This window comes from Epinephelus fuscoguttatus, linkage group LG2 (genome assembly GCF_011397635.1).
Source record: "Epinephelus fuscoguttatus linkage group LG2, E.fuscoguttatus.final_Chr_v1".
Taxonomy (NCBI): domain Eukaryota; kingdom Metazoa; phylum Chordata; class Actinopteri; order Perciformes; family Serranidae; genus Epinephelus; species Epinephelus fuscoguttatus.
In genome coordinates, this window is record NC_064753.1 from 39,696,290 (window position 1) to 39,709,997 (window position 13,708).

General features: G+C 40.7%; 1 protein-coding gene across 1 annotated transcript; it reads right to left on the minus strand.

Moving 5' to 3' along the window:
* Nucleotides 1-3,283: 3,283 nt before the first annotated feature.
* calml4a (calmodulin-like 4a) lies at nucleotides 3,284-10,228 on the minus strand. Its single transcript, XM_049566231.1, has 5 exons — nucleotides 10,099-10,228; nucleotides 9,961-9,991; nucleotides 9,523-9,663; nucleotides 8,673-8,861; nucleotides 3,284-3,807 (listed from the first exon to the last, which is right to left on the minus strand). Exons 1-5 carry the CDS (start codon nucleotides 10,099-10,101, stop codon nucleotides 3,710-3,712), a joined length of 462 nt encoding a protein of 153 aa, XP_049422188.1. The 5' UTR covers nucleotides 10,102-10,228; the 3' UTR covers nucleotides 3,284-3,709.
* Between the last annotated feature and the right edge of the window lie 3,480 nt (nucleotides 10,229-13,708).

Below are 13,708 nucleotides of genomic sequence, written 5' to 3' on the forward strand. Positions count from 1 at the left end.
AATTATTCAAAAATGGAGGGACTGTCGAAGTCAGTGTCATATCACATTAGGTTTAGTATACTGTGTAGTAAAGAAGTAGCTTTACTGTATATATAGTATTTTATACCTTTGCAACTGTGGTTTGTCATCTAGGAAACTGAGTCTGTTACTGACACTCTTTTGTTCTCTCTGCTCGTTCCTGCGTTCACAATCATTGTTAGCACTGACATGTTTAATTACAGGCTGCAGTTAAGAGTCTTTTCAGCAGGAATTGAAAAGCAGTTCATCGTGTCCTCTTGTATTTCTTTACGCTTTCTAACCTAAAAATAACATTATCAGTAGAAAAGCTTTTTGCTATATTGAACAAAAAATCAATTTGTTAAGGAGAAAATAGCGGGGGAAATCGATGTTTTCCTTTTGTGAAATACTGAACACTGAGACAAGGTGCCATAGATCATCCCACGAATAGAGTTGCAGAAGCAGCATTGCAGCGTTAAAGAAACATTTCTTTGCTGGAGGTGCGAAACGTTAAGCTCTGCAGTTGTGGTTTTGTATATATATTTAATTTCACATGTTGCAAAACCTTTCAATTGATGCAATACATGAACCCAGATGCAGTTGGAGTGTAGTTACATCTCACATAGCTGGGATCATGCAGGTATATTTTACTTTTAATGACTATTAAAAGTAAAATATACCTGCCTTGTCTACAAATGTTATGTATACATGTAAGAGGCTATTTTTTCATGTATTTTAAAGTTTAAAGTTAAAGGGATAGTGCACCCAAAAATGAAAATTCAGCCATTATCTACTCACCCTCATGCCGAGGGAGGCTCAGGTGAAGTTTTAGAGTCCTCACAACACTTGCGGAGATCCAAGGGGAGAGGGGGTAGCAGCACAACTCCACCTAATGGAGGCTGATGGCGCCCCAGATTCAAATGTCCAAAAACACATAATTGAAACCACAAAATATCTTCATACTGCTCGTCTGTAGTGATCCAAGTGTCCTGAAGCCCGACATAAAAAGTTGTTTGGAAAAACATCATTTGAACTCTGTTTTTAGCCTCATTGTAGCCTGTAGCTCTAACTGCCTCTCTGTGCACCGCGCTCATGTCCAAGACCGTGAGACATGGGCAATGCGTTCATGTGTGTTCACGTGCTTTCGCTGGTGCAAACGTGAGCACAATGCACGGAGTTCAAATGACGTTTTTCCAAACAACTTTTTATGTCGGGCTTCAGGACACTTGGATCACTACGGACGAGCAGTATGGAGATATTTTGTTGTTTCAATTATGTGTTTTTGGACGTTTGAATCTGGGGCACCATCAGCCTCCATTGTGTTGCTACCCCCTCTCCTCTTGGATCTCCGCAAGTGTTGTGAGGACTCTAAAACTTCACCTGAGCCTCCCTCGGCATGAGGGTGAGTAGATAATGGCTGAATTTTCATTTTTGGGTGCACTATCCCTTTAAATTATCTTCAAGGTTTACAGGAAGGTGCTCAGAACATCAACGTTAAGTAATGTACCTATGCTGCCTTACATTCATTTAAAATTCTCAGGATTCAGTCAATCACACGATGTGCCTCTCCCTCCTTGGTTACCGTAACTAGGTGCAAAACAATGAACTGCTAGTTCTACATGCACACCTGTTCGATTTCATTATTTAGAGATAATTGAGAAGACTTCAATGCTTGACACACCGGCCACGCCTAGTTACAGTTGCTAAACTGACTGGACGATCAGGGGAGAGTGGTAACAAAGGGTTAATCTTATTTGTAATGGGCTGATGCGTTCACGTTCCACTTATAAACATACTCCCACACTGAAACACAGTTGATGTTTGACTGCAGGGATACAAGCCTTTAACTTTCTCTTCTCTACTTTCTCTGTTTTTAAAGATTATGTTGGTTTCCAAGCACAAAATCAAGACTGTAGCCAAGTGGCTAATAAAGCTACTAAAAACGCCAGAAAAAAGCAACCAGTTGGCTAACCACAATCTCTTAACAAAATCCCACTGTAAGCTTCATTTCAATGAGCTGTTAATAGGCTGTACGACAGTTAAATGTTTTGGAGAAAATGTTACTCTTGTATTAATCAGTGATGTGTTATGACATATGGATATTTATATACTGTGCTTTATACTACAAAATAAAACCTGTGGGAAAAAATTGCAAGTGCTTATGTAATTATGTACTTATGCTCATGTAAATGCGTTTTTCATAAATGTCAAATGATGCATGCAGGAAAGAAAGAAGAAAGAGATAGATGTGGTTTTATATATATATATATATATATATATATATATTGGGAGAAATGGAATTTTCTTTAGCTAAAATCCTGTTTTCGTTACCTTAGAATGAACCATTCATATCTACATAGGGAGTGGGTCTTCACTGACTAAGATCACCATGTTGCATTACTGTGTGATGTCTCTACAGTAGCTCAGAAGGGACAAACCAAACACTGGCTCTAGATAGGGCCATTCGCATTTTTGCATTGGCTGCCATAGTTGGAAAAACAGTTTTTCAACATGAAGCCAGTTTATTCAGTGTTTTTTCCCATCTTAAATCACTGGGCACATTTATTTTTGGGAGGAAGAGACCTCTGGGGATAATTGGCTCCTGGTAAAAACCTTGTGGATGTCTGGGTCACGACTGAGGATAGAATGGAGTGTGAGATGGATCGGCAGTTTGGTGTGGCTACTGCAGTGATGCGGGCGCAGTAAAATCATGGTGAAGAGGGAGCTGAGCCGGAAGGCAGAGCTTTCGATTTACTGGTCCATGTACAACCCAACCCTCACCTGTGGCCATGAGCTCTGGGCAGTGACCGAAAGAATGAGATCATGGATACAAGCGGCCGAAATGAGTTTCCTCTGTGGGTTGGCTGGGTTCAGCCATTCAGCTCGGAGTAGAGCCGCTGCTCCTTCGCGTCGAAAGGGGTCAGTTGAGGTGGTTCGGGCATCTGTTCAGTGATGCCTCCTGGGCGCCTCCCACTGGAGGTGTGAAAAAGTTTTAATCACGTGGTACGTTTGTTAGAGGAAGAAACCTCTGCAGATAATTCGGCTCCCAGTAAAAAACTTCCTGAACAATAAACACTGAAGGAAATCTAACCAGGAAAACTTTTCAGCTGGATGCAATTTGCACTCCTCACCACAAGATGTCACTAAATCCCTCTATATGTTTCACACTGGACCTTTAAAATAAACATTTCCAACAGAAAAGAGAGTATGCTTGTCAAACTCTGCAGCTTTAAGCTGACAAGTTTAGGAGGGAAATTAAACTTAACATTGATTTGTAGAAAGCTGATTTCGTGAAACTAAAGGTTTAATATATCACTCACAATCATACAGAAGTACATACATACATACAACTGGATGCTAAAACTTGTTTGGATGGAGGGTCATGGTTGTCAAGGGGTGTACAGAGAATGCAATGGTTTCAAAATTTGATCCCAATAAAGAATAACATGCCAAATCATATCTACAATACAGAATAACAGCAGTGCCTCACCTTCACAATGTGTTCAATCATAGAGGAAAGCTTCCAATTAATAATTCATTTCCCCCCATGATTATTCTCTAATGACGAAGAAGAACAATTAGTCTTAATAGTCTGCCAGTACAGAATAACCAGTTTGAACATCATGTAGATTCAGTCGAGTACGTCACTTCTGCAGACTCCAACCATCCAGTTCAGTGTATGTAAAGTCAATTCCCTGTTGAGGCTGAGAAATCAGTAATCGACAGGCGGCAGCGTCACCATCTGGGTGAACTCCTCATAGTTGATGGTCCCGTTTGACTTGACGTTTGCCTCTTTGAAGAGTTCATCCACTAGATAAAGAAGAAGACAGAGAAAACAGCTTTGTGAGTGGAACTGACCAGAGAGAGCGCTGCCTGAAAACTCATTTGTCTCCCACGATTATCAGAGCTTGAGAGTCTCTGCTGCTCTTTGCCTGAGGGAGATTTTGACTGGATGACAACTCCTTCACAGAGTAGAGCTGCCAGCAGCCATAATCTGAGTGTGTTTGCTATTCCTATTAACAAAACTGATATGTTTCACCCCATCATCGAGGATTTCTACTCAATTTAAAACTCACAAATGTTTCTAATACTGTGATTCAGTTATTTAACAGGAACAACTTTTTTCAAAAACCACCAGAGAACCAAAAGTTTATCTTATACAAAGTATTAGTATTATTACTGTTCTTATTTTAAGATGTTTAACAGTAGTGGAACTACACAGAGAGTTCAAACCTGGGGTGGGACTTCAAACCCTCTGTGTGGAGTCTCCCAGTCAGTGAGAGCCGTCGAGAGTACTCCAGCCTCCTCCCACAGTCCAAAGACGTGCAGGTTAGATTCATTGGTTGTCTATCTCTATGTGTCAGCCCCTGTGATAGTCTGGGTGAACCCCGCCTCTCGCCCAATGTCAGCTGGGATAGGCTCCAGCCCCCCCGCGACCCCCAACAGGATAAGCAGTTACAGAACATGAATGAATGCCAATAGTAGTGGTGTTACTTTATACTTCTCCTGCACTTCCACTACAACTGTTTGCCAGCTGTTGTTACTGGTTACTCCAGAGGAACACATTCTTTTGCTTTAGAAGTATTTTTACTTTTGATACCTTGAGTACATTTTGTTATTGGTAATGTGCTTTTTGTTGCCTCTGATTTTAAACCTTTAATGCAGGATGTTAAATTGCCACTTAAGTGAAACAACAGTAAACAGCTATCATACTGTAGGGCTGTGTAACATTCAAATTATTGTGATATCAATACCAATACCAGTGTTAAAGTAATTCCAACAGAGTATTTCATACCTTTATTTTTACTTAATGAAGTACCCATAGTGTGAATTGAAGAATTCCACCACCGATCCTCCTGATCCAGATGATTTTACATGAATACATTTAGCAGTGTTAAAGTGTTAAAAGTTTTAAAATATCTATGAAATAATTGTACAAGCAACTCTGTCAAATACACTGTGCTAAACTTCACCACAACACAAAACTTTACACACTCTCCCATGATGGTGAACTAAAACCCTTTGGCGTGAGTACGAAACAAGACATTAGATGACATCATTTTGGGGTTTTGGAGACACAGACCGACATTTTTCAACATTTTAACACATTTTTCGATAAAATGATCAGTCGACTAATCGAAGAAATAATCGACAGATTCGTCGACAATGAAAATAATCGTTAGTTGAAGCGCTATACCTACCGTGGTATAAAAACTGACGGTTATCATCTTGTGTGTGCGCATGCTTTTCCTTTATACCTGGAGTGTCTGTCAGATGTTCGCCAAGGACAAAAGGGTTTTAAGATTTCAATTGTTACAAAGCATTTGTTCAATCAAAAATGTATTTTTTCATTCCTCTAATGGTCATTGCAGCCGATAAAAATAATAATAATTGTGTGATATTGTATACGATGATACCATGATATTTTCTGAGATAGTCATTGTAAGTTAGACGACACTTATAATATCCTATAAATGCTCTGGCATCTAAATCAGGCACTAAAACTCTCCTGAATACTCAAACTGGTGTGTTACAGCAGCAACAGTGACCACAGTCGCTCACAGTCACTACAGTTAGGAACTGAACAGTATAGTGAGATCTTTATCTGCCTTAATAGTCCGGCAGTCCAACAACTTGATAGATGTCTCCCCACTAAGAAGCAGCTGAGCCTTATTTGAATATAAAGTACTTTATGTGCACAGCAGCACCCATCCAGAGGCAGCACACTGACAGTCTTTGAATTAAATCTTTATGTTGCTTTGAAGCTACTAACTGAAATAATGAGGGGGCTCAGGCTTTGAAAAACAAATGACATCAAAATTAAGCTCAGACATTTAACGGGATATCAGCGTCTCTGAGTCTTTGCTTCAAAAGTGTTGGACAATCCAGTTTAAAACTTTGGCTCGACTTTGCATATGAAGTGAAACATTAATGTTAATAGTTTTAAGTTGCTGCAAAAATCCCAAACTGGGACAAACTGTGAGAGTGAACTAAAACACGAAACAAAGTTTGACTGCAGAGTAACAAATGCAGAGCATATTTTCATGTTTCAGTACAACTTTCTGCCACAGTTTACCACATTCTGTAGTTTTCTGTATCTGTATTCAGGAGGATACCCCTGAAAAAACAACCAGGCACGCAGCAGAAAATAACAGTGACGGTAAGTTTGTCTGAAATGTGAGTAAACATCAGGAGGAAAGCTGCGTTACACACACAGGTTATAGGACAGCTACGAATGGGGCAAGACTGGAGTGGATTTATGGAAGCAGCTTGCAGTTCCCAGGGGAGATACTGAGCTGAAGCCAGCCTCGCTGCAGTCAGAGTTACAGTGCGATTGTTGTCTTTGTGGAGCTTACAGTGCCACAGGAGGGTGTAGTAAATGTGACACATGAAAGGAAAATTCTCTTTGTGAACAGGAGGGGGAGAGCAGCAGAGGCAGGCCGGGAGAGAAGCCATTCTTCTGACAGAAATATTTATTGATTTGTCATTTCATGGCTACAGTCTTCTCTTATATAAATTCCATATCCCCCCAAATCCCTAACTCCTCTTTACAAATCCCAGTTCTTACCCCCTAAAAGTCTGACATTCACTGCAGTCATTAAGTGTTAGGACAGATTGTCTGATTCATGTTTTGGCTCTCCTTCAACACACTAAATTTTGAATCTCAGTGACTCTGACTTTCAAGGGAAACATTTGTATTTTTTCAGCCTGGTCCCTTTTTCAGACATGGTACCTAGACCCTAGCATTTCCACTGCAAACAGTACCCTTAAATGTGGGCGGGGTTGTTGTCACTCACTGCTCCATCCAGCACTCACTGTATTTCCTCTTTTATCAGTCAGCACCTTTTGTATCGTCCACAGAACGAGGCTGCACGCCAACATTTTCAGAGCAAAATAAAACAGGCTGCAGTGAGAGTCTCTCTCCATGGGATATTTAAAAACAGCAGGTTTGTGCATTTAGTCCTTCTCAGGCAAGCTCAGGGGTTTAGTGTTGCCAGAGTCCACAGGAACGACACTCCGGGACACTGTTTTTTTACTCCGTGTGATGATTATAATATATGCAGTTCACATAGTCCGGTCGAGATTAATCAATATAGATATAAACGCTTGAAGATCCACTCATTACTAAAACTGTCAACTCATGCACTGGAGTAACATTACAGGTTAACATTCGACTTTAAAAGTCACCGGCAGTCGGCCCAGTGAATTAAGTTATTTTTTTCTCAGACTCCAGCTGCTGTGAGAGGCAGCAAAACATCCTGTATTTTATAGTTACAGTTTACTAATAAAACTCTCCACAGTATGAACAGTGGTTACATGAGCCTCAAAACCAGACACAACTCAGCCCTGAGCAGAGTGACTGTCCTCTTTTGACCAATCAGACTGCAGTGTTCACAGCTCCACCTTTTAGTACCAGATCTGTGTGCTAGGTACCCCAACAGGGGGGGGACCAAAAATGGGGACGGTACGTAATGGTTCCATTGGTACCATCCACAACTTTTCACAGTGGAAACGGAAAAAACAACGAACTAAACCAAACTGTACTGCTCAGTGGAAACGGGGCTTCAGACACAAAAACATTTTAAAAGGGGGTCCAGGTTGAAAAATGCATTAGTTACCTTTTAAGTTTAAGGGTACTGGGGGTGTTCATATTGGATGAACAGCCAGGAACTCTTGGCACTTTTTACTAAGAAAAGGTACTACATATTTAACACAGTTGATTGGTTGTTGGTGTTAAAACCTTCAAATTTAGCCTCATAGTCAGTTTGATTTCAAATCCAGTGTGTGTATAGTGTGTGCCAGCAAACCCGGAACTCCGTTAGCACTTTTAGCACTTCCGGTTCTCTCGTCTAAAAGTCAAAACGTTTTTTGAATGGGATTTTGGTAAAATGCCTCAGATAAGGTCTGTGGTGAACAAAAGCTTAAGCGAGTTTCAGGTTTTGTTCTACGACATGAAACACGTCAGTAAATATCCTACTTGTGAATTTTGAAGCTTTTCCGTGTCGTAAAAAAGGCGGTTGCTAACAAGTTGCTCAATACGACTACAAACCCTGTCGGGGACATTAAACGTCATCACCCCCGAACAGGCGAGAGTGCTGGCAGTCCGCCATTACAGCTTCTTATTTAGCTTAAACAGTCCGATTTCCCAATTATACAATATTTTTAAAATAAAGCGGCCAAAATCAGTTGAAAGCTTAGTGGCGGTGACGTTAAGAGTCATGCGACCGTGGAGTAGTCATGTAGTCCGTTAAAGCCTAACGTTAGCTTTTTACTTCTGGCGATCGCATTTAAGCTTCAAATGCGGTATGAAAGGGGTTCATATGTGAAGATGATCTCACTGAACAAAACCTGTAAGTGTCATAAACTTGTATTAGCCACAGAGCTTATTTTCTGACATAATCCAAAACGCAATGCAAAAATCACATTCACTTTCTCTTCCGGGAACCAGCGCGATGCTAAACTTCCGGGTTTTGACGTCAGCCCTGGCACACTCTATCACAGAGCCAAATAAACTGTCCAAACCATACGGACTGGACTACACTAAAACTTTGCCCCATACATCCATGTGCTCACTGTGGATTGTAGTGAAAGTAGCCTCAGTATCAATGCAGCACCTTAGTAGCTTCCTCTAGTCTTTTCGTCTTGAGGTTTCTTATTGATTAGAATTTACTTACCTTCTTTGTCTGTGAGTTTCTCCCCCAACTTGGTGAGCTTGGCCCGCAGCTCAGACGCCTGGATGTAGCCTTTCTTCTGTTTGTCCGTCATCCTCAGTGCCTCCAGGATTTCTGCCTTGGGGTCTTCCTGTTGCATCTGTCTGTGCATCATCGTCAGAAATGTGGAGAAGTCCAGCTCGCCTGTCTTTTCTAAATGTGAATGTAACAGAAAACATTATGTCTGTGTCAAAAAATCATAAAGAATAGTTACATAATAATTAACACATGCATCAAAACTGACTGTAAGGGCCAGCAGGGGACAGAAATATTGGGATTGTCAGTATAATTCCTTCTTTTTCTTCCTAAGGCTTTTCTCTTTTTTTCCATTTAAGATTGGAGTCGAGGGTCTAATGACAGGGGGTATCATACTGTATGTTGTACACTGTTGATATTTTGTTATTTTAAAAGCAAAGCAGTAGGCTTCATCAGTGTTAATATGCCACTTGGACGTGGAAAGTCCATGACCAAACGTCGATATGTGACACGGTTGAAGTGAGAATGTGTTGGCCACTTGATAATTACTTTTATTTTATTTTTTTAATTTTTATTATTGTTTTATAAAAGCCTTGAACTCAAGATTTGCAATAACAAACTAACAATAATGCATATAAAGAAAGAAATAACTGTATATATAACAATAACGATAAAGGATTTCTGTGAGCACCACCCATAATAACCACATTCAAACAGTTAAACAGTTAAAAGCAAATTACACTTCAAAGTTTTAGCTTAAGACCTGTGTCACCTTGAACAATTTTTTGCAATCTTGACTGGCCCCTCAAACTAATTAGATTCACTGTATGTACTCAACCGATTTTGTGGACTTGTAGATGTCTCTCAATTTCCCCAAACGTGGGGCTTGTTCCCAGGCAGCGCATTACTGTGATCAGATCGTTGGCAGCAATCTTGCCCTTTTGCTTCTTGTCGTACAGAGAGAAGCACTCCTTGTATTCTGCCAAGGAAATGGAAAAAGTAATGGATTACATCAGCATAGTTCATTTCACTGCATTATTTAATAAGGGACATTTTCAGTACAGCAGGTTTACTTAGAGAAACACCAGCATTACTTCACAAGTGCTACTAAGACTGAACAAGGACAGACTTTGATCCATATGTGCTTCCTCGTGTGTTTTTCAACATGTATTAGTTATTAAAAGATAAATGTTGAGAACTTAATGGAAATAAACAGATAGTACAAGTCAAATATATTAGATAGTAGTAATGGAAAAGTGTAGTGTAAAACTCTTACCATTGATTTGAACTGGTGTGAAGAATTTAGCCTGCAGGGTGAAAACAGAACGACATCACTCGTCGTCAGGTAAGATACAAATATTTCTGTTACATAAGAAAAATACATGAAAAGGTTTATTGGATTTCTCGCTCTCACCATTGTTGCAGTCACTTTGTTTCTCTCCAGGAAGAAGACAGTTTCCTGTGATGTGCGTCACCTGTCCTTCCACCTCCGTTTAAAGTCCACCACCTGTAAGCCTTGACGTAATTTAATATGTGTTGCTGTGGTAACGCTGATACCAGATCCACAGTGCTGCTTTGTCCTTTCCCTTTCCACCTCACCACTCTGATACAAGGAAGGGACCAATTATCACCAGACACCATATCATACTACAGTGTCTTATCATATATTGAAGTACTTTGTAATCACATAAAAAGCATATATACATTTGTTGTCATGAATAAAACACATAAGGTTAGTTAAGAGAAAAATTTGAGGAACTAGAAAAGTGCACGCAGCAGAGAGCAGATCTCCGCCAGGCAGCCAATTTTGTGCATAGATGTATAATAATAACTCAACATGGGACCCCAAGCCAAACAAAGGTTTCTAGCTTCCATGGTACGCGGCCCACTGAATATGCACAGTAGCGTTTCCCCAGTTGGCCCCGCCCGCTAGTTCCCACTCAGCTCATAGACTTTACACTGTGATGACATCAGATTTTGGAATTGTTTTTCTTGACTTGAGAACAGTTTTACAAATATAAAACCTTCATAGATCAAAATTCATAACAAGAAGAGTCATAAGACCTTGACTGCGGCTCGAGATGTCCTGTCAACTGTTGTACAGACGTCCCTTTCATAATGGTGGTCTATGGGGAACATGTGTTATGGACAGCAGGGGATTATTTCGCTGCAATACTGCAAGTGGCTACTGGAAAAAATTGAAAGTAGTTGGGGGGTCATGGTGTTGTGCTGGCCGAGACTGATTGTGGCCTCTCTAAATCATGCCTGCGGCGGAGCTGCACCCAGTGGAATGGTGCCTTCTGGTTCCCTTATAGTCAAGATGGCGGCGAAGATGACAAAATGGGAAATATTAAGTGAATCATGACATATTGGGTATGGAATTAATTTAGAGATTAAAATGAGACCAGTCTTTTATATATATTTAGAACATGGCACTCTTAAATACTTGATTCTGATTGGTCAATCAACAAAATTCTGCAGTGTTTATTTCTTGAGGTATCACCGCTGCTCTGCTGCTCCGTTGCTAGGGACACCATAGCAACGGCTTTAGACTAAGGAGCATCAAAATCAGTTAACGTTAGTCCACAGGCCAAACAGGATCGGAGTGGCATTTATTTTTGCGAATTTTGAATCAATAAAACGTGCTTTAATCATTATTTTGTGTCACATCACTGAATGTTTTAGTAGTAAGCCATGTTCTAAGCGGGATAATGCGCGTCGGGGTTCCATTCCCCTGTCGGGAGTGGGAGCCCTTCTGTGTGGAGGTTGTGTGTTCTCCCTGTGTCAGCGTGGATTCTCTCCGGGCACTCCGGCTTCCTCCCACAGTCCAAAGACATGCAGGTTAATTGGTGACTCTAAATTGTCCGTAGGTGTGAATGTGAGCGTAAATGGTTGTCTGTGTCTATGTGTCAGCCCTGCGATAGTCTGGCGACCTGTCCAGGGTGTACCCTGCCTCTCGCCCGATGTCAGCTGGGATAGGCTCCAGCCCCCCGCGACCCTCAAGAGGATGAAGCGGTTAGAAGATGAATGAATGAATGTCAGTTTGGAGCCACGACAAGCCAAAATGTGTCATGTAACAGCCTCGGTGAGGCTTATCTTGAGCTGAGACCATTACTGAACATGCCTTTTGCTTTATGCTTTTACTGTGTGATTGTGTTGATGACTTGCAGCCCTTACTGGCCAGTTAAAAGAAATGAGAAGTCAGCAGTCATTGACAGTGTTAAACAGTCTGAATCACCGTAACCACAAGATGTCATTGAGCACACAGTTATCAATGTGCACACAAAGTATTAGGCTGATTGGTCCAGTAGTGTGTGAGATTAGCTTTGGACCATTCTCGGAACCCATCAGCTGTATTCGGCGTCTGACTTCCGGCAGACCGCGATACAGCCTTTGGAGTTAGACCCCAGATTTTTTGGCATTCTGGTTTGATTTGGGCAGAGGAGGCGGATTTCCGTTTCCAACTTCCATTTATATATAAGTAAATATGCTGAACCATTGCAATGGATTCAGAGTTTGTAGTGACGCCAATTATGTTCCACCTCTTTAGTTCACCGCACAGACCGTTTAACCTGGCAACAACTGCAGCCGGCTCAAACATGATTGGTCAATATCACGCATATTACAAACAGCCTACAACCGGAAACCAGGGCTCTTCCGCTCTTCTTCCGGAGGCAAGATCTCCGGGGTTTGCCTACAGACCCTACATTCACTGAATGTAGAGTCTGTATATAGAGACTAGCTTTGGACAAACAGATACACACGCTCACACACAACCAAATGCCTGATGGCCTGGCGGACCTAATAAGAACCATCAAGTAGAAAGTAATTTTCAACATTTTATTTAAGACAAATGTACGTAAAATCTAGGCAGTGAGGAACCAGTAACTGAACAGTATTTTACCAGCAACAAAGTGATCTTAAGCAAAGGAACAGCAACAGTAATTACAATTACAATTTTACAAGAGCAAGTCAACATGTCAAAAACAAATCAGCAACAATTCATCAGTTGAATTCTGTTTTCATAAAAATAACTTCATTTGTATCACAAAAGTAATCCACTCATGCTTCTTTGACCTTCTTACAATAGCCTCTTTTCATTGTGAACACTTCTATGGTTCATTACTTAAACACATTATATCAAAAATAATACAATAAAAACAGGATTATGTCAGGCAGTGCATGTTGGTGACAGGGCTGGATTATAACAGTACTTTGACCACATATGGAAACACAGTTAACAGCTCTCATTTCTAAGAGAATGGCGACATACATCACCAAAATCTGTCAAAATGTGAAACCAATACCTGAGAGAATTTATTCTTTTTATTTTTTTCTCTATACATTCCCTCCTGATGGATGCAGTAAGAACTACAAATGATCGTGGCATCCAGGAAAAGACTACAAAACCCATGATAAGCATGCAGGGCAGTCAGATCAATGGCTGCTGCCCAGGTGAAACAGATAAGCTGATTGTTCTGGTGAAGGAGCTAAAAGATAAACAGTGACAGGACAGACAATGCCTGATGTGTAACAGAAGTAGACTTTTAATTTAAATATCTGTTTGTTTGTTTACTGTTTGTCTGCAAGAATTAAGGTGACCTGTTATAGGATGATACTGAATTCAAACTGTCTTCATTCCCTGCACCCTCGCCTCCAAAGCTCCATGAGAAAAGCTCCCGACCTCTCAAGACATCACAACTTGTACTGTGTATAGTAGCTGTAACTGGCGGTCATATATTTAACAAACAGACAATTGTTAAAGATCAGCCTCACAGCATTCACTCCTCAACTGATCTTCAATGAGCTTAAACAAGGTAAGATTTTTCTCTAATTATTTCAGTGAATGTACCATACATGTATTCACCTTCACTCTGTTCATAGCAGGTCAGTGTTGTCATTGACTTGTCTGGTTTAAAGGGCAGTTCGTAAACTTTTTTTTTACTACCAAAGGGTGCCAAGAGTTGACCTTGCTCTGTGTGTTCACAAGTTTACCAAAGTTACAAAAGGAGCAGAACTGCCAA

Coding starts and splice junctions, on each gene's coding strand:
- calml4a (XM_049566231.1), bottom strand. Junction 9,664..9,960: donor CACACCAGTTCAAATCAATG/GTAAGAGTTTTA, acceptor TTTCCTTGGCAG/AATACAAGGAGTGCTTCTCT. Junction 3,808..8,672: donor GAAACTCACAGACAAAGAAG/GTAAGTAAATTC, acceptor TTCTTTATCTAG/TGGATGAACTCTTCAAAGAG.